Source organism: Pituophis catenifer, unplaced genomic scaffold (assembly GCF_029215685.1).
Source record: "Pituophis catenifer annectens isolate HBS135680 unplaced genomic scaffold, rPitCat1.0.hap2 SCAF_3, whole genome shotgun sequence".
Taxonomy (NCBI): domain Eukaryota; kingdom Metazoa; phylum Chordata; class Lepidosauria; order Squamata; family Colubridae; genus Pituophis; species Pituophis catenifer.
The window spans coordinates 132,991,787-133,010,030 of record NW_027256883.1 but is presented as its reverse complement, the minus strand read 5'-3'; the positions used below and the strand labels follow the sequence as shown (position 1 = coordinate 133,010,030).

The 18,244-nt window shown below is 42.2% G+C and overlaps 1 protein-coding gene across 1 annotated transcript in view; it reads right to left on the bottom strand.

Moving 5' to 3' along the window:
* The window catches only part of PLPPR4 (phospholipid phosphatase related 4), a 39,861-nt gene extending 25,125 nt beyond the window's left edge, over nt 1–14,736 (bottom strand). Inside the window, exon 1 of the mRNA XM_070939377.1 lies at nt 14,191–14,736. Within this exon, the coding sequence (XP_070795478.1) occupies nt 14,191–14,736 (546 nt within the window). The remainder of the gene's footprint in view (nt 1–14,190) is intronic.
* Nucleotides 14,737–18,244: the final 3,508 nt, after the last annotated feature.

Below are 18,244 nucleotides of genomic sequence, written 5' to 3'. Positions count from 1 at the left end.
TTTTTTTTTTAAAGCCTCTGATGATCCCAGCTGAGCCGTGCGATGATCAGAGGCTTTTTTTTTTTTACTTTTAAAAGCATTTTTTTGGCCATAGGTTGTAGAAAAAGTGCTTTTAAAAATAAAAAAAGTGTCTGATGATTGCACGGCTCAGCTGGGAAATGGGGGGGGGCATGGATTTTTGCTATCAGTTCTCCGAACCACCCGCCTCCATCGCTACCGGATCAGGTGATCCAGTCCGAACCGGGAGCATTTCACCCCTGGTTTAATCCCTATCCTTCTGTTCCTTTTCTCTATATCTTTGAATCTTCCTCTATCCTTGAACTTTCCTCTACAACCCATCTGGAGAATGAAAATCAGATTTCAATATTACACATTCATCAATGCTCCTTGTTTATTCGAATACTGTGAGAGATGGTGCTTACCGAGAGGGAACTGGTGTGATGGACCACAATGAAGTGGTAGGCGAGGAGGAAGCACATTCGAGAAAGAGGGGCAAGACGAGAGACAGCTGAAGATGGATAGAAGCAGAGGTAGAAAATAAGGACAGCCATCCAGGACCAATCTCTCTATCCGTTAAGGTAAATGTACTAAAGGTTTAGTCTGGCAAGATTCTGTCTGTTGGATGTAAGCAAATAAAAAACTGTACACTAGCTGGAGTGTTCCGAGGGGTTCTTGGGCTAAGCCTGAGAAATACACTCCAATGTAATAATGAAAGGACACCTTTACTGTTCACAAGATAATAAAACTTTCCAATCCAGTGTTTCTTGATCCTGTAAGATCTTGCCAATGCTTTTAAAATAAGAAAACCGGTGTGTGTGTGTGTGTGTGTGTGTGTGTGTGTGTGTGTGTTGATGTTGTGTGTAGGCATATCACGACAGTTTACTGGCTTGGGAATTCTGGAAGCTGAAGCAAGGGTGAAATCCACTTACCTTCGCTACCGGTTTGCAAATGGGAACGTGCACTTGCGTGTGACACCTCTGTGCATGCGCAAGATCTTCTGCGCATGCACAGAGCGTCAAAAATGGGACGTGATGGCATCCGGGCGGGTGGGCGGAGCCTCCCACCATCAGCGCTACTAGTTCACCCGAGCCGAATAGAACTGGTTGCATTTCACCACTGAGCTGAAGTTTACACATCTTAAAGTTGCTAAGGTTGAGAAACACTGCGCTACATACATGCATAAGCCATATTCACAATTTAGATGTCCACATATTATTCATGAACTAGACGTCTCAGTGGCAGACACTGCAAGAGGAGAATGGTACGCATAAAAAGACATTTTCAAAACAGTATCTAGGGAACACAGAGAACTGAAGAACCTTTCATTTTTCTGTAAATTGCAGGGGATTTACCAGAGACCATTTCTCTCTACCAGTACTCAATAGGCAAGGGAGAGCAGTTACAAACCAATCCATTTCACAACATGCCATGCAAAGCAAGGCGTCTGCTTTATTTATATGAGTGATCCATTTTCAAGAGTTGCAATTTTTCTCTCCCTCTGTCAGTACAGCTACACAGTTAAAGTGATACCCAGAGACTAATGTTGCAGTTGCCAGCTCAGATGGTTTTCAAATAGCATTAGATAAGTTCACAGAGGATAAACCTAACAGTAGCTATGAGTTACGGTGCCCATATGTTATCCTCTAGAATAGGCAGCTGGGAAACAGCAGCAGTAGAGGGCTAATAGCCCTATGTTCCTGTGGGCCTCCTTGCAGGCATGCAGTTGGTTTTTGTGGAGAAATCAGCTGCTGGTTGAATGTAGAAGGCCATTTCCAAGGTTCTTACAGATGAATAACAGTTGCCTAGTCCTAGAAATTTCTTGAAACTATAATTATGGGATGGATTTCAGTGTACTTGTGCATGTAGAATATCTAAAAGAATTCTTAAGAATTCAACCAAGCTATAATTACTAGAATGTTTGGACAATTTATTTATTTATTTATATAATTTCTACCCCCGCCCCAACTCTGAATAGGTTACAAATCGTTAGAAGCACAAAACTCTCAGAACACAACCAGCATCGAAAACAAAATAAATGAAGCCAAATGTAGTCTTTCCAGTTTTGAGTGGGCTCATTGCATAGTCTAGCCCAGAGTCTCCAAACTTTGGCAACTCTTAAAACTTGTGGACGTCAACTCCCAGAATTCCCCAGCCAGCATGTCTGGCTGAGGAATTCTGAGAGTTAAAGTCCACAAGTCATAAAGTTGCCAAGTTTGGAAATCCCTGGTTTGGCCTAATGCCTGGGAGAAAACCTGGTTTTTAGGCTCTTTTGAAAAACTATCAAGGTCAGGGCCATTTGAATGTTGGAGATGGCATGACCTCCAAGTCCCACCAAGTGATCCAAAGCAAGCCCATTGTACTGGCTCTTATATGACGTAGATAATTAGATATAAGTGGTCCCAGCTCAAAAATGTTGGCTCAGAGGTATATGGTATGTAGTATCCCTAGGGCAGTGTTGGAGAACCTTTTTGGCACCAAGTGCCGAAACGGGTGTGCATGCATGTGCGCAGGGGAGCACCAGAAACCGGAAGAGCAGTTCAGTTCCCCGGCATGCATGCGTGTGCTGGGAAGGTGAGCTTCTGGTTTCTGGCATGTGCATGTGCGCCAGTCACCTGGTCTTCTAGTTTCTGGTGGGCATGCACATGCATGTGCAAAGACCAGCTGGTCGGCATGCATGTGTGCACCGGAACCCAGAAGACCAACAGGTGATGGCTGGCGTGGTCGGAGAGATGGCTCTGAGTACCACTTCCAGCATGCATGCCATTGGTTTGCCATCACAGCCCTAGGGTACAGAGGCACCATACCCTATATGCAGTGATGGCTAACCTTTTCCGGACTGAGCGCCCAAAGCGCATGTGTGAGTGCCCAAATGCGCACGCATGCGACCGAACCCCCAACATGCAATGTGCATGCAGCCCCTGTGCATGTCCCACCCCCCCTGCATGCACGAGGGCCCCACACTCCACATGCCCCTACACATGACACATGCCCCCTGCACATACACGGCAGAGCCCCAAAGACCAGCTGGTTGGCGGGAGTTTCACACGCATGCATGGTGGAGGTGAACTGGGCCAATGGCTTGCGTGCCCACAGAGAGGTCACTGCGTGCCACCTCTGGCACGCGTGCCATAGGTTTGCCATCATGGCCCTATATGCAGTGGTGGGATTCAGCCGGTTTGCATCGGTTTGGGTGAACTGGTTGTTAAATTACCTAACCCTCCCCCCCCCCCACTATCAAAGTGGATCCTGGATTCTGCACTGCAGTGGAAAAACGGGCAACGGATTGGCCGACGTGAGGGAAGAAGGTCTTTTTTCCTCCTCCTTCCGTTGTGCCAGCTGCTCTGTTGCCCATTTCTCCATTGCAGTGCAGTGCCCAGGATCAACTTTGATAGCGGGGGGAGGTAATTTAACAACCAATTCGCCCAGGGTCAGGTTGGCTGTTACGGGAGGCTCGTCCCGCATGTGCGGTGGAGCTGGAGGACGGGGATGGACCATGCTTCCCATGACAGCCAACCTGACCCTGAGCGAACCAGTTGTTAAAATTATTTGAATCCCACCACTGCCTATATGGCAGTGTCACACAACCTTTTGGGCACCAGGGACCGGTTCCTTGGAGTGTTTTTTCCATGGGTCAGGGGGGCCATGGTTTCATGTGCTGTCTGCATCCCACAGATGGGGCTTCACTTGTTTGTGCAGACCCGTTTCTGGCATGCCATGGTCCGGTGTCGGTCCATGGACCAGGGGTTGGAGACCCCTGCTATACAGTACTGTGGCTCAAGGATATATGGTATCTCTACATCACATTGACTGATGGCACCACTTCCTACCAATGTGAAGATTTGTATTTTTAAAATGATTAGGAGTGGCATTGAGATGTCTAAGCTTTGATGCTTGAGACAAGTGCCCACTTAATCTTAGCCTACAGTGGCCTTGGTTCCACAGGTAACCTGCCTCTGTGCCATAAAGTGATAACCAATACTTCGAATTCCATCTGGAAGCTTATAATGGGCAGCCAACGCAGCATTATTATCATCACTGCCATGATAAATTAAATCAGGAAAATTGTTTAGACTACATTGTTTTAAAGACATCTGGTTTACTGAGCTATGATATTACGTTATGCTTAAGTGTGTTCGCATTTATTGGCATTCATGAAGGGCAGTCTAAAACTAATTTTAATGAACAACAATAATGCCAGTATATCTGGTACACAGGAAAGCCTTTACAAAGGGCTAATAATACCCCCTACCCCAAATAAGTGGATCCGTCAGTGAAACTTTTTGAATCAAAGTATGCAATCTAGGGCAATCCATCCCCAAGCTTGCTTTATTTAATTTCTTCACTGCTTAGGCCATATCTTCCTGATAAATTTATTAAAACTGTTTAGGATGTTAAATCTGCAATGTAAAAGATGATGGCACCAAAGCTTAATTTTAATTTTATAGAATTCCTGCTTTCACTGGAGCCTACTTAAAATTTGTGAGGTAAGTTATTAATATATTTGGATGAGGGAGAGTTGCTCAAGCTCTAGAAATTCTCTGGACCAGTGGAGGGATCTAATAGGACTTTGTAAGCAATACTGAGGGGCTCAGTGGCTCAGATGCTGAGTTTGTCGAACGAAAGGTTGGCAGTTCAGCGGTTCGAATCCCTAGTACTGCGTAACGGGGTAAGCTCCCGCTACTTGTCCTAACTTCTGCCAACCTAGCAGTTCGAAAGCACGTAAAAAATGCAAGTAGAAAAATAGGGACCACCTTTGGTGGGAAGGTAACAGCGTTACATGTGCCTTCGGCGTTTAGTCATGCCAGTCACATGACCACAGAGACGTCTTCGGACAGCGTAGGCTTTTCGACTTTGAAACGGAGATGAGCACCGCCCCCTAGAGTCGGGAACGACCAGCACATATGTGCGAGGAAACCCTTAAGCAATACTTTGATGGTGATTAGTTTGCTTTCCTAGGCAGTGTGTTTTCCCCGACACCACAATTTAAGATGTTTAAATTGTGTTCTGACTATTCCCTTCTCTCTCTGGAACTGGATTCTATCTAGTATATAGTGTTAGGCTTGTTGGAAGGAGGTTTCTCTAGATTTCTTGCTTTGCTCTGAAATAATTCATTTGGTTAACGCATACACATATGCACGTACGCACACTTTTAACTTCTGTGATACTGCTACCACAGCCGTATGTTCAAATTGAGAATCATGATACCAATTTGCTTCCAAGCATATAGTTCAGATGCTTGCTTTGACTCATCAACATCTCACTTCCAAGAAACTTGAACGTTTTTTCCTTGACTCATAGCAACAGAAACAATGAAACTAATTCTTCAGTTGTAGATGAGAGATATTTCTACGCCCAAATTGTCAGGCTGCAACCTGGATACCTTCTTTTGAATGTTTAACTTTGCTGAATTAGAGATGACACAGCTCCCTTGGTCCCTCCCCAGATCCCATCCCTCTTCCATAACTCTTTTTTTTTTCATTCTCTCTTGTGCCACACACAAGAGCTGACAAAAGCAGATGAAATGGTAGGAGCAGGTGAAAAAATCTCTTGATACCTCAACTGCCAGTACAAAAGTAATTATAAATAAAGGTCAAATCCCTAATTTGCAAACTGGCAAGCTTCACTTATAGTCCGGGTTGAACTCCACTTAAAAGTGGGTCCAGTTGATTTCAGGACATCAGATCAAATAACCATGCCATCCTTTTTTTGATATTTTCCTCCTGGCAAGGTAGATATGGCAAAGTTCCTTCTCGGTGTCCATTTTCATCTATCCCACTAGATCTGAATGTGAGTGTGTCTTGGAATATGACATGTTTCATATAACAACTGACATGGATTACAATTAGAAGAGTATAAGGTTGACTGGAATGAATTGCCCTTCTAATGGTTGGTGATACTCATCTTGAATCAAGAATTCACACACAGCCAGCCTATAAGTAGTTCCAATCTGATGCTTATAGGATGATAGACAACTGAAGCTCTAAAGCCTCCACTTTCCTAATTCCAGAAGTCTTCAGTCTTAACTTGAGGGAATCCTTTCCACATAAATCGGGGTGGGCAACTGTGGCCCTTTTACAACCTGTGGACTTCAACTCCCAGAATTCCTGAGACAGCCAAGCTGGCTCAGGAATTCTGGGAGTTGAAGTCCACAGGTCGTAAAGGGGCCATATTTGCCCACCCCTGACATAAATGCATACACTGAAGAAGAGATAATTCTAGGCACATGCTAGGTGGGGATTTTCAAAGTTTTCTCAGGCAGCAGAATCTCTGATCAGTAGATAAAACTCTAGTAAAGGAAAATTATTAGACTGAGTAAAGTAGGTAAATTATTATTACAGGTAGTACTCGACTTACGACTACAACTGAGCCCAAAATTTCTGTTGTTAAGTGAGATATTTCTTAAGTGAGTTTTACCCCATTTTACATTTCTTGCCTCAGTTGTTAAGAAGTTATTAACCCGGTTGTTAAGTGAGTCTACCTTCCCCATTGACTTTGCTTGTTAGAAGGTGATTCGCATGGCCTTGGGACACAGCAACGGTCATAAATATGAACCAGTTAACAAGCATTTGAATTTTGATCGCATGTCCACGAGGATGTTGCAAAGATCGTGACTGAAAAACGGTCACGAGTCACTTTTTTCAGTGCCGTTGTAATTTTGAACAGTCACTAAATGAACTGTTGTAAGTTGAAAACTACCTCTATTACTATTATTGCCCTTATTCTCTCACAGAAACCCACCAATCTCTCATGGAACTATAGTTTACACAAAACATATATAGCACATTTTGCTATAGCTCACACCTTAGTTTGTACAAGCCTAAATTAGATAAACGAAGCTGTTCAGTTTCACTCAAACTGAGTGTACAATTTATAATTCCAGAATTGATACCCTTCTGCGTGTGTTGTACGTCAACTCCAATGATCACCATCTGGCTTGATCAATGGCCACCACTGTGTTTTCCTTTTGTGGCACATGAAATGGGGGATGGGTTCTGTCACACTGAGCTTTTCAAGTGGCATCATTCGAATAAAGAGGTTAAGTTGACTTTAGGAGAAAATTACTGTTCAGGAGAAAAGGAGAGAAGATATAGATAAAGCTGGAACGTGAATTGGAGCGATGGAAAAAAACTCATCATTTTTCCTATAGCCAAATATAGTAAGATTACTAGTACAGGATTCTGAGCATGTCAACCAAGGTCCCATGACTTAACTAGAATTTGAAAAAAATGAATATTCATTATTATTTAATATGCTCCCATAAAACCAATAATTTGAGGGTAGGCTCCCCATAAGTACTAGGAGCAGAATCTAACTTCACTTCTAAGTAAATAGACACATTTACCTCCAAGAAAAAGAAGACTGGTGTTCAGTCTTATGAAAATGATTTGCTGGTATGCTAGAGTACCAGTGGTACTTATTATAGATTTTGCATTCTTATGGAATGCCAAAATTCATGGGAATACTATTTGAACTCCTCTAATTCCGTGAACACATCAGCCGTAGTCAGACAGTTAAGTGGGATTTTTTGGGGGTGGGTGGGTGTGGTTTTGGGTGGGTGGCAGGGTGGATAAAAATCAATGATTTTTTTAAAAAAAATCAAAAAAATCAGATTTTTTTGATTTAAATCGATTTTTTTGATTTTTATCGAATTTATTTTAATAAAAAACTTTTGGGGTAATAATCTATCGTAAGATAGTTTTCTATTTAAGATACATAAATAATTTAGTTTATTCAGCATGAAATGGAGCTAAATTATGTAGCATGAGGCTGTATATTCTGCAACACTGGGACTATCGGTGAGTCAACAGTGGGTCAAAGGAGTAGCAGAGATGACAGTTGCTCTTTAAAAATTATGATTTAAATTGAGTTGATTTAAATCAAGCCTTTTTACTAGTGATTTAAATCATGATTTAAATTGTGATTTAAATCAACTCGATTTAAATCAAATCCACCCTGGTGGGTGGGGGATTTTGGTTCTAGAAAACTCATTCAAACATCTTTTCACATTAATCCAGATTACAGACTTATCCAAAAGAAAGTAATCCATAGACCAATTGCGTTTTGGATGGATTAATGAAACCTCCCAACAGATTTTAGAATGTTGGAGAAAAGTGTTTAGGAGGTTGGTGGTCACAGACATATAAATACATTGAACATTTCTGCTTCTCTAACAATCATCATAATTGTTAAATATTGCGCAGAATTAGAAGGTTATGTTTTCTGACCAGGTGTCCTAATGCTGTGATTCTCTCTTGCTTTTCCCTTGCATTTTTTTTTTTTTTGCTGCCAGGCCCATGTGAATGATGATACTGGATAATTAGTTAACTAAAGCAAGTCCCAAATAATTAATTTCTTTTTTCTATGATTTCTTCAGTATGTATGATTAAATAGAGGCAGGACTGAGAACAGGGGCTGTTGCTATCTTCCCATAAAAGATATGTATCTAAAGATGTACAACAGAGAAGGATCTCAAAACATTTTCCATATAAGGAAGATATTTGGATACTCCATGATAGACAGTTCTAATATCCAGGCATGCTACCCAGCATCTACATTTTGACCCCACAACATTTTCTTAAGTTTTCCTATGCTCACAATAGTATCATTCTCATCTTAGAGACAAGTTCTTTCATTGTCCAAGTAAAGCCTGACCAGATATGCAAAACTTACGTTTGTTACAGTTCTTTGACATAAAATTTGAAAGCAAATTAATTTAAATAAATGGGTGTTTCTCTCAATTGTTAATTAAGGGTTATCAGAATAGGGCTATAAAACTACAGATGATCCTTGGATGGAAGACAACATGGAGAATTTCTCCTGGCTAGCCTCCAACTCTGGATTTGTATAAAAGTCTTTTAGAGAATCCTGCCAAGCAAAGAAAGAAGCATGTGGAGGGAGATGGGATATGTGGTAGCAACACAATAAGGCTCCAGAGCAAGAATAGGGTGTCTGTTATAGGCACTTTTAAAAGTGGCCACCATTGAGGTGGCTGGCTGGGAGGAATTTGTGCATTTATAAAACAGTTGTCACAGTAGCTGTGACCAACCACAAAATGCCCATTCATCAGATGTCAAACTGCTAATATTTCTGCTTGTCATTTTTCTAGCTGCTAAGACAGACCTGGGCATTTTATGCTCCCCTGAGCAACATCTGACCCTTTGGCTCTCCCTGCCCAGCCCATGTGAGATCAACTGGAAATTAGAAATAAGTATATGTCACGCATGCAATACAATTGCATTGCTTTTATTCTGAAGGTGACTACTATTTTATTTTTCAGTTTAAGTATGTGAGCCTGTGCATGATTACACTTTCACAGTACAATTGGTTTGGCCCTCCACAACAGTCCCATTTTCTTATCTGGCCCCTTGGAAAAATTAATGGCCTGCACTAGGATATTTTTTGATTCATAACACCTTTGTCTCTTTTCTTCTAAGCTGGTGGGTATACCTCCAAACAAAGACCTGTAGGTTATAACCATGCACCATTTAGCGTTCTAAGGATGTTGCAAGCTCCCGAGATTAAAAAATGGTACTAGAGACTAATGTTTTGTTTTCCAATATGGAAACTGTCCATTTCATTTTAATTAAGGAAATCTAAAAAACAAACAAACAAATAAAGGAATCCTTAAGAAAAGCAACAAAATGCCAGTTGGACATGAAACAGATGGTTGCTAAGAAAGAATTCCTAGAATTCCATTGATTCCTACAGATATCATATTCACAGCACTGTTCTAGAATGAAGTCTGCTTTGCCTTATGGATGTTCAGAATTTCTCATGTTCAGGACAATGTAGAATTGAGTAGCTTATTTTATTTATCTCTTTATCAAATTTCTACACCGCCCCTCTAGGTGGTTTACAAACCTAAGTTACTCTAGGTGGTTTACAAACAAGATAATCAAAAAGTATGATGAAAAAGTTAGCTTTACTCCATCTTTGGGGATGACTTGTAAGGATTTTGAATTTACAGTGGCTGTGAATAGGAAAGACCCATGAAGACTTTTTTTTCCAAATAGTAGAGAACTTTAGTCATTGAGTTATTGTTGAGATGGGCCGCTAATATAAATAGATTAAATAAATAAACTGTAGTTGACTTCTTTTCCTCACAACTAGTAGGTTTTTCTTTTTTTTAAAAAAAAAATCAGGAGTGATATATGTCTGGAATCAAAATTTAGTTTTACCAAAATCCAAATAACAAAATCCTTGTGAAAAATGTCCCCCCCCAATGTTTGAGTCCCTTAAAGATTACAAACAATACCGTTTCCCCTAAAATAAGACATCCCCTAATAATAAGCACAATTGGGCTTTTGAGCGTGTGCACTAATATAAGCCCCCCCTCCCCAAAAATAAGCCCTCCCTGAAAATATTTAAACGCATGCACAGCCGGTCCCCGCCATTTCCTCTGGTTAGGTTAGGGAGACAGAGCTGGAAATCAGGTAAGATGGCAAGAGAAGCCCTGTCTTGCTCCAAGCGCCCAAAATAATAAGATATCCCCATAAATAAGGCCAAGCACTTATTTCAGGATTCAAAAAAATATAAGACAGGGTCTTATTTTCGGGGAAGCACTGTACATGTGATGTATTAAACATGAAGGACTTGCAGGTTGGGTGGTTTGTTTCCACATGACAAAAATGTTGTCTTCTAATGATGTATCATTGGTATTTGTCACCAGAGAAATTGTGTAGAATGTGTAAAGGTATTTTGAATCCTTGCTGAAAATATGAACAACATGGACATTTTAGCATGCAAAAATGGCAAAAAATGGCTACAAATACATACATCAATTAGATAAGGTTTTCAAGGTTAAAGAACAAATGAAACCAGAATGTTTTCTTTTGGGTCTAATGGACAGGTAACTAGAAAAAAATCATGAAACTTGGTCTTTCTATATGACAATTGCAATGAGACTATTTTACGCTCAAAACTTGCCTGCAATGAAGGAATGGTTGGTGAAGATGATGGAATTTGCAGATGGCTAAATTAACTTATTTGATCAGAAAAAAACCAAATATCTACATTTACGGCTGACTGGGAACCTCTTATAGACTTTTTTCATGATAGAAAAACAGGAACTTATAATTGGATAATAGAAAAAGTGAACTTTTTATAATCTAGAGTAGGAGACAGTTTTGTATTTCTATTTATTATATTTAATAATATGTTTGCCACAAAGGAAATTGGAAGCTTCTTTCTTTTCATTCTTTTTTTCCATTCTTTTGCCTTTTTCCCCTTCTTTAACTTACTATTTATTAGTTTGTGTTAGTTTTTATGTCCTTTGTAAAACTTATTATAAAAAATTATAAACAGAAAAAAATGTTGCCTTCTCTGCATATATTACTTTGAGGACTCCTGTGTTCTTTTCACTCTTAATTGTGCACTGTGCTAGCTACAGCGCACTTTTTAAAAATATTTCTTTTGCAACTTTCCAATCTCCAAACTTTCTTAGTTGGCTGCCTTGTTGAGCTAGTTGCCTTTTATGAAACAACAGCCAGCAAATGTGTTTCTTTTTCTCTTTATATTGTGCAATAGAGTGAAATATTAATATCTGTTTTCCATGTATACAATGTAGTGCATTACAATGTGTGTTCAATGAAGTCAAAAGGCATTTTAGACAAATTTCAGTTCAGCTGGAGTGCCACATCCCTCAATGCACAGTATTTTGAAAGACAATGTTAAACAAGCCAATTCACATCTTCCTATTTTCTTCCCTAAAGAAGCAAAATACAGAAAATGACTTTCCAGTGCTGTGAACTTCTCTGCTGCTGTTTAGGAGAGCACATAATTATTATAGGCACTTTTACACATTGTTGAATTCCCATATGTCCATCATATCACTTAGTTCCACGTCAAGTGTCAGAACCAAGAGCCCTTGATTTTTACATTCATGTTGCATCAAGTCTTGAAAAATATCCTGAAACCAAGAAAGAACTACACTTATCTAAACTCTGCTTATTTGAGCCTTTTCTTCTCTGAATGCACCTGAGAGGTTGAAATCCCTCAACACTGCCATTTTAAGTTATAATATGAGATTCTGACCATTAAACTGGAGCTCCAGATCTAGAAATTCACAAAGCAGCAACCTTTCCAGAGACCCTTCCTTAACGTTCCTTTCAAATAGCTGTTTCCAGATGTTCCCCTCAGCTTTGGTAGTGCATGATAGACATAATGAGAACTACGTTCTTCTCAAGAAAGTAAAAACAGACTTCAGTTGAGTGCAGTGTACAGGATGATTCTTAATTATTCAGTTTCTATTTCTTGTTTTGTTAAGAAATCAATGAGAGATTGAGGAGAAGGAATGAAAATACATTCCTCTCAATTTCCCCTTTGAAAACATCAGGAATCTTGGAAATTTCTATCTGGATGCATGGATGAAAAGATAGATATACTCAGACAAACATACATCTGCACTTACAAGCAGAGTACTCTTTGTGACTTTTCAGAACATTCATAAAAAGTCACACAGCTATTTAGATTCATTTTCAAAATACCCTTTTCATCTGCATCACCTTCCATACCTCTTATCCTTCCTTCTTCAGCACTGCTATTACCATGGTACAGTCCTTGTTTGAAACTCACAAACATACAAATCATTCTCTGATTCAGGTAAATGGGCACTGTATTGGTCAAACTGTAACAGAGTAACAGAGTTGGAAGGGACCTTGTAGGTCATTTAGTCCAACCCCCTACCCATGCCGGAGACCCTACAGGCCTACACCATTTTTGACAGATGGCAGTTCAGTCTCTTCTTGAAAGCCTCCAGTGATGAAACTCCCACAACTTCCGAAGGCAAGCTGTTCCATTGGTTGATTGTTCTGTCAGAAAATTTCTCCTAATTTCTAGGTTGAATCTCTCCTTGATCAGCCTCCATGCCTTATTCCTTGTTTGAAAGTTTATTAGATTTCTTCTTGTCTGTGTGAAACAGCTATTGACTACCACTGAAAAGGTCTACTTCCAAGAATATCATCGCCAAACCTGCACTATTGATGGGACTCATACAGGGACAGCACACAGTCAATGCTTGTGGGCAACTTTTTCCTAAGTTGCTATGTGAGTTACTTTGAAAAGCAAGGCGCGGGTTGAGTGGCTTCCATGTGTCAGTCCTGATCACCTCTGCTCTTTTGCTGAGCTGTTTCAATAAACAGGAAAATCTGAATTCCTAGTCTGCCTGCGCTGCAAGGGCCTGTACATTACATCACCAGAAGAGCAGAAGAGAATGCTTGTGCAGCAGAAATAAGGTATCTCTCTCTCTCTCTCACACACACACACACAAGCACCAGTAGATCTTTGGCTAAATAAATAAATAAATAAAATAGCACCTCACTTGGTTGGCTTGCTATGATGAAGCTACGCGGTGTAGCTTTGACAACCTATAGAAATCGCAACCACACTCTCAGCACATCCCAAATATCTGAAGCATCCCCAAATATTCCCAAGCCTAAATCAAAAAAGACCCCCCCCAGCTCTCATCGTTTAATGATCTTACATACATTTACTTTCAATTATGCCACCTCCAACTTATTTAACATCCCTTTCCTTTTTCTTTTCTTTCTTTCTTTTTTTGTCTAAGTATATATGCTTGGTATAAGCACAACACAACCCTCCCTCTTTTCGTCTGAAGCCACATTGGGAATGATACCGCGTGCACGTGATCTGTTCTCATCGCGCGGCCCCCCTCTCCGTTTGCAAACCCCCTCCTCTTTCATTTCTTTTCATTTATTTTTTTTTTTTTTTTAAAAAAAGATATAAATAAACGCTCCCTCCTCCCTTCCCGTAACAAAGAGGGAGGTGGAGTTTCCAAGGCAGGTGGACGAGGACGGCCCAGCTTCCGAAGCTCCGCGGGGAGATTTCGAAGGACCAAATTTCGGGGAACATGGTGGTCTCCCTTCCTTCCCTCGGAATCAAATACGAGGTCTGGAGCCGATGCCCCGCTGGGCACGTCGGTCAAGACCTCCCTCGCCGTTTCCAACCTGCCGCCTACCCATCCTGAAACCCCCTCATCCCTTCAACCTCGCCGCGGTTGCGCTAAGGCGCGCTTCGTGCGGCTCAGACGCGCAGCCCCGCTAGTGGGCTCCCACGGACGGTTGCTCTTTTTCGGGGCCGGGGCAGCGGCATCCCCACGCGCGATCGGGAGCCCCCTGGCTGTCTCTTTCCCCCCCCCTCTCCCCTCCGATCGAGCCGCGCCAGCAGCCTCACCTCCACGAAATAAAAGCAAGGCAACAGGGTGACGCTTTCCTTGGTGGTGGTGGTGGCGGCGGCGGCGGCTTTGCTTTTGGGCCTCTCCTTCGCAGACATGCTGATGACGGGGCCGAGGTGGGGAGCCGGCGCGGGAGCGGGCGGCGGCAGCGCGTTAGCCAGGGAGGCCGGGACGCTGCCGGGAAGCCTTCCCGCTCGGCTGCCCCAGACCCGCGCGGTGATGTCACATTCCCCCGGGGCCACCTCTCGCCTGGGAAGGAGCGCGCAGCCCAGCACTTCTTCCTCTCTCGGCGGCAGCAGCAGCAGCAAGCCCCCTTGCTCGCCGCCGCCGCCGCCAGCGCTGCACGGCCGGCTTCCTCTCCCGCTCTCGGCCACCAGCCGCCGGTTCTCCTCCTTCTCCAAAGCTGCGGCGATCAGAGCCTCCTCTTGCCCGCCGCCGCCGCCGCCACAGCCGCCGCCGCCGCGGTCCAAACCGGGATAGATCCCGGGCTTACATCGAGCCGCTGTGGTAGCTCTCGCAAGCCGGCTTTTTCGTGCAATATTCATAGATCTGACGTCAAGGAACCTGCTCCATGAGAAAAGGGGAAGGGGGTCCGGGTGTCTACATGATGATAAAGCTGGAAGAAGAAGAAGAAGGAGAGGAGGAGGAGGGGGAGAGGGAAGAGGAGGAGGCAGAAGAGCGAGGGGAAGCGGGCGGGGGGAGAGCGATGCAGCCCCCTTAACCCCTTCCCGCTTTCGTCTGAAAGCATTATTGGGTGAAGATTTACGGAACGTCAGGGAAGGGAGGGCGAGAAATTGGGGCGGGGGGGGGAATCAGCCAGCTCACGAGGGAGGGAGGGCGTGGCGAAAAGCTTTTTTTTTTTTTTTTTTCCCACAGGTTGCGTTTTTTTGGGGGGAGAAATGAGCCGTGGATGTCGGCAACATCACTGGCAGATGCGATAGTTTGCCTTTCCAGACACAGCCATCTGATTGGGCACCACGCGGCCCGTTCGCCCAATGAGGTAGATTTCCTTCCTTCTAGAAAAAAAAAAAAAAGAAATTATTGGGGATGGCGGTGGGTGGGTGGGGGTTTGTTGAGGAGATGATGTGTGCAATGTTGGGGCTGTGGAAAACACCGCTCTCTCGGGATAGTTTTTGGGTCAGTCGTGGTCACCTTTCCTCCTGGTCGCTCTGAGGATAATTTGGACCTAATTTAGAAACCTGGCGCGCTGACAAATTAGCCTTCAATAGATACATAAACATGAACATCCATAGGCTGTGCAAAAGAAACAATCAACCAGCCAAAAGGGGAACAACAGTGGCGGGTTTCAATTTTTTTTTACTACCGGTTCTGTGAGCGTGGCTCGGTGGGCATGGCAGGGGAAGGATATTGTAAAATCTCCATTCCCACCCCACTCCAGGGGAAGGACACTGTAAAATCTCCATTCCCACCCTACTCCAGGGGAAGGTTACTGCAAAATCCCCATTTCCTCCCGATCAGCTGGGACTTGGAAGGCAGAGAATAGATGGGGGTGGAGCCAGTCAGAATTTTTACTACCGGTTCTCCGAACTACTCAAAATTTACACTACTGGTTCTCCAGAACTGGTCAGAACCTGCTGAAATCCACCTCTGGGGAACAAAAAGACCCAAGCAGCTCTCCACCAGCAATCAGCACCCAGAACAGCATAGATTATAACTCCAGGATTTAATATCAAACCAACAGTCAAGTAAACAATACGCCAATCAAGAAACTGCCAAATAAACCAACTATAAAGAGCCCAACAAAGGAATCAGTAGAAGGCAGTAGTGGGTTCCACTTACCTTCGCTACCGGTTTGGAATCGGGAGCGTGCATACGCACTTTCTTTGATTGCACAATGCTTCTGTGCATGCACAGAATCTTCTGTGCATACACAGAGTGTCCGCGATGACATCCAGGCAGGTGGGCGAAGCCTCCCGCCGCCACCAAACCGGGGCGAACCAGTAGAAACCCACCACTGCTCCAAGGCCACTCCCGCCAACACTGACAGGGCAAGCCACTAAAATATAAACTGACAGCAAACCCTACTGATGACAATACTGGAAAATACTGGCAAATGAAGATATACCGCGAGATGAAGAAATAGTTAAGAAGATACTAGATTGTGCAGAAATGGATAGATTGACATTGAAAATTAAAGAGAAAGAGGATGTAGAATATGATCAAACATGGAATTTATTTTACCAATGGTTGGAAAAAAGAATGCAATTTGTATTGTTAAGCAAATTAAATACCCAGACAACACAATGTTTATAAAGCACTAAGAAATGCATTTAACAGAAAATCAATTTTTAAAAAATGGAATATAAACTGACAGCAAACCTCACTCCTTACTCTAGCACTGATGATGTTACCTAGTGTGGATAAATAAACATGTGTAAGAAAATAATCAAACTCAGAGAGCACCAAGGACCTCTCAATTTGGAGCATCTCAAGATCTCTGGGCATCAGGTATCACAAAAGGCAATAGGTACTATAACAAGCAAGGATTCTGCCTCTCCAGGTCCTGGCCCAGAATATCACAATGGCTAGTTTCCATCTCCATTGACACTTTTCAGCCCAGATCCTTTTCACAATGGTGCATCATATATAGTGCAGTTTGGTTTGACCCAGATATTGGTGCAGAGAGGTGGGATCGGCATAAGAACATGAGGGAATGGGCAACGAAAAGAGAAGATAAACAGACTTCATAATTCCTCCCAGTTTCTGAAATGCAGTACTTTCCTAGCTAATTGAATACATTCGGACCACACACTTTCAGAATCCAGGAATTCAGCAATGCCTCTGCATGTGTGAAACAATCCTTCGTTCTGAAATCTTGTTTTGTTTTGGGAGACTGGAAGAAGCTATTCTAATCTGTTCCTAACTGTTAAAAGAAAGGCCTGGACTAAGGTCCATCTGGAAGACTTACACGGACTCACCTTGTGTATTATTCAATATCCAACAGAAGAGTGAGAGCCCACAAGGGATGAGCTTCCCCTGCATCTAAAGCAGCCCCAAGGAAAGCAGATAAGAAAGCAGATATTGTATCACAGGGTCCACAGTTTTGCATTTTGCCTGCTGCTTCGTCCAGTTGGCAGCACTGGTCAGGCATATGCCTAGTTGTGCAAGAATATGGAGAGGGGGGAAAAGTCATTATTGCACTGATCTTAGAATAGCACATCTTTTTAGAAAAACAATGAATTATTTAAATCTTTAAATTTTGACATTTCCTGAGCTAAGGCGGTAGATTAAAAGGTTGACGTAATGATCTAAATATTGGTCTGCAAGTTTTAAAAAAGGAGACTCTTCAAATTAAAAGCATGATTCCAAAATTTTTGATCATGACACAGTTTCTGTTGCAAATAGAAAGCAAACCACTTGTGTACCGATAGGGGAAGAGCAATGTTGGAATATGCTGAAAACAGCAAAAATACAACCATGATGCATCTAAGGTGCTCATTTCCCAGATTTTCCTAAAGGAGTAAATGGGCATTTAATGAGAAGCAAGGAAATAAACTAGCTTCACACACTAGAGCACAATTAAAATCAAGTTATAACAATGTACAAAATGTACATTATCAATCACTTAAACTATGATTTTGACTTGTAACACCATGGTAAGCCAAACACTAACAAGGTAGTGTGTTGTGTGAATGCATTCTTTGGGTGCTAGCTTGGATCATCTATGCATCTGCTTTATTTAATTTTTATCGGGTCCAGATGATGGTATCCTCCATTTATAATTCTTTCATTTTTCCCATCACTTTTCTTTCTAGAGTGAAATATTGTAGCTTCTTGGATGTTATTTCTGAAAAATTATTATAAGGACTTCATTCTGGAAACTTGTTCAACAGCTCTTTCGAGAAATATACTTCTGGTATTTCTGAATGCAGCACCTAGCTGAATTAGATTTATGATAAATGATTGGAATTTGGATGAGATATAATCTGAAAAACCAGGAAGTGTAGGCTACTCTGAGAAATGGGGGGGGGGGGGAAATGGGACGCAATGGCAAATCTCTTCCATATTCTGGCAGCTATTTGTCATATTTTT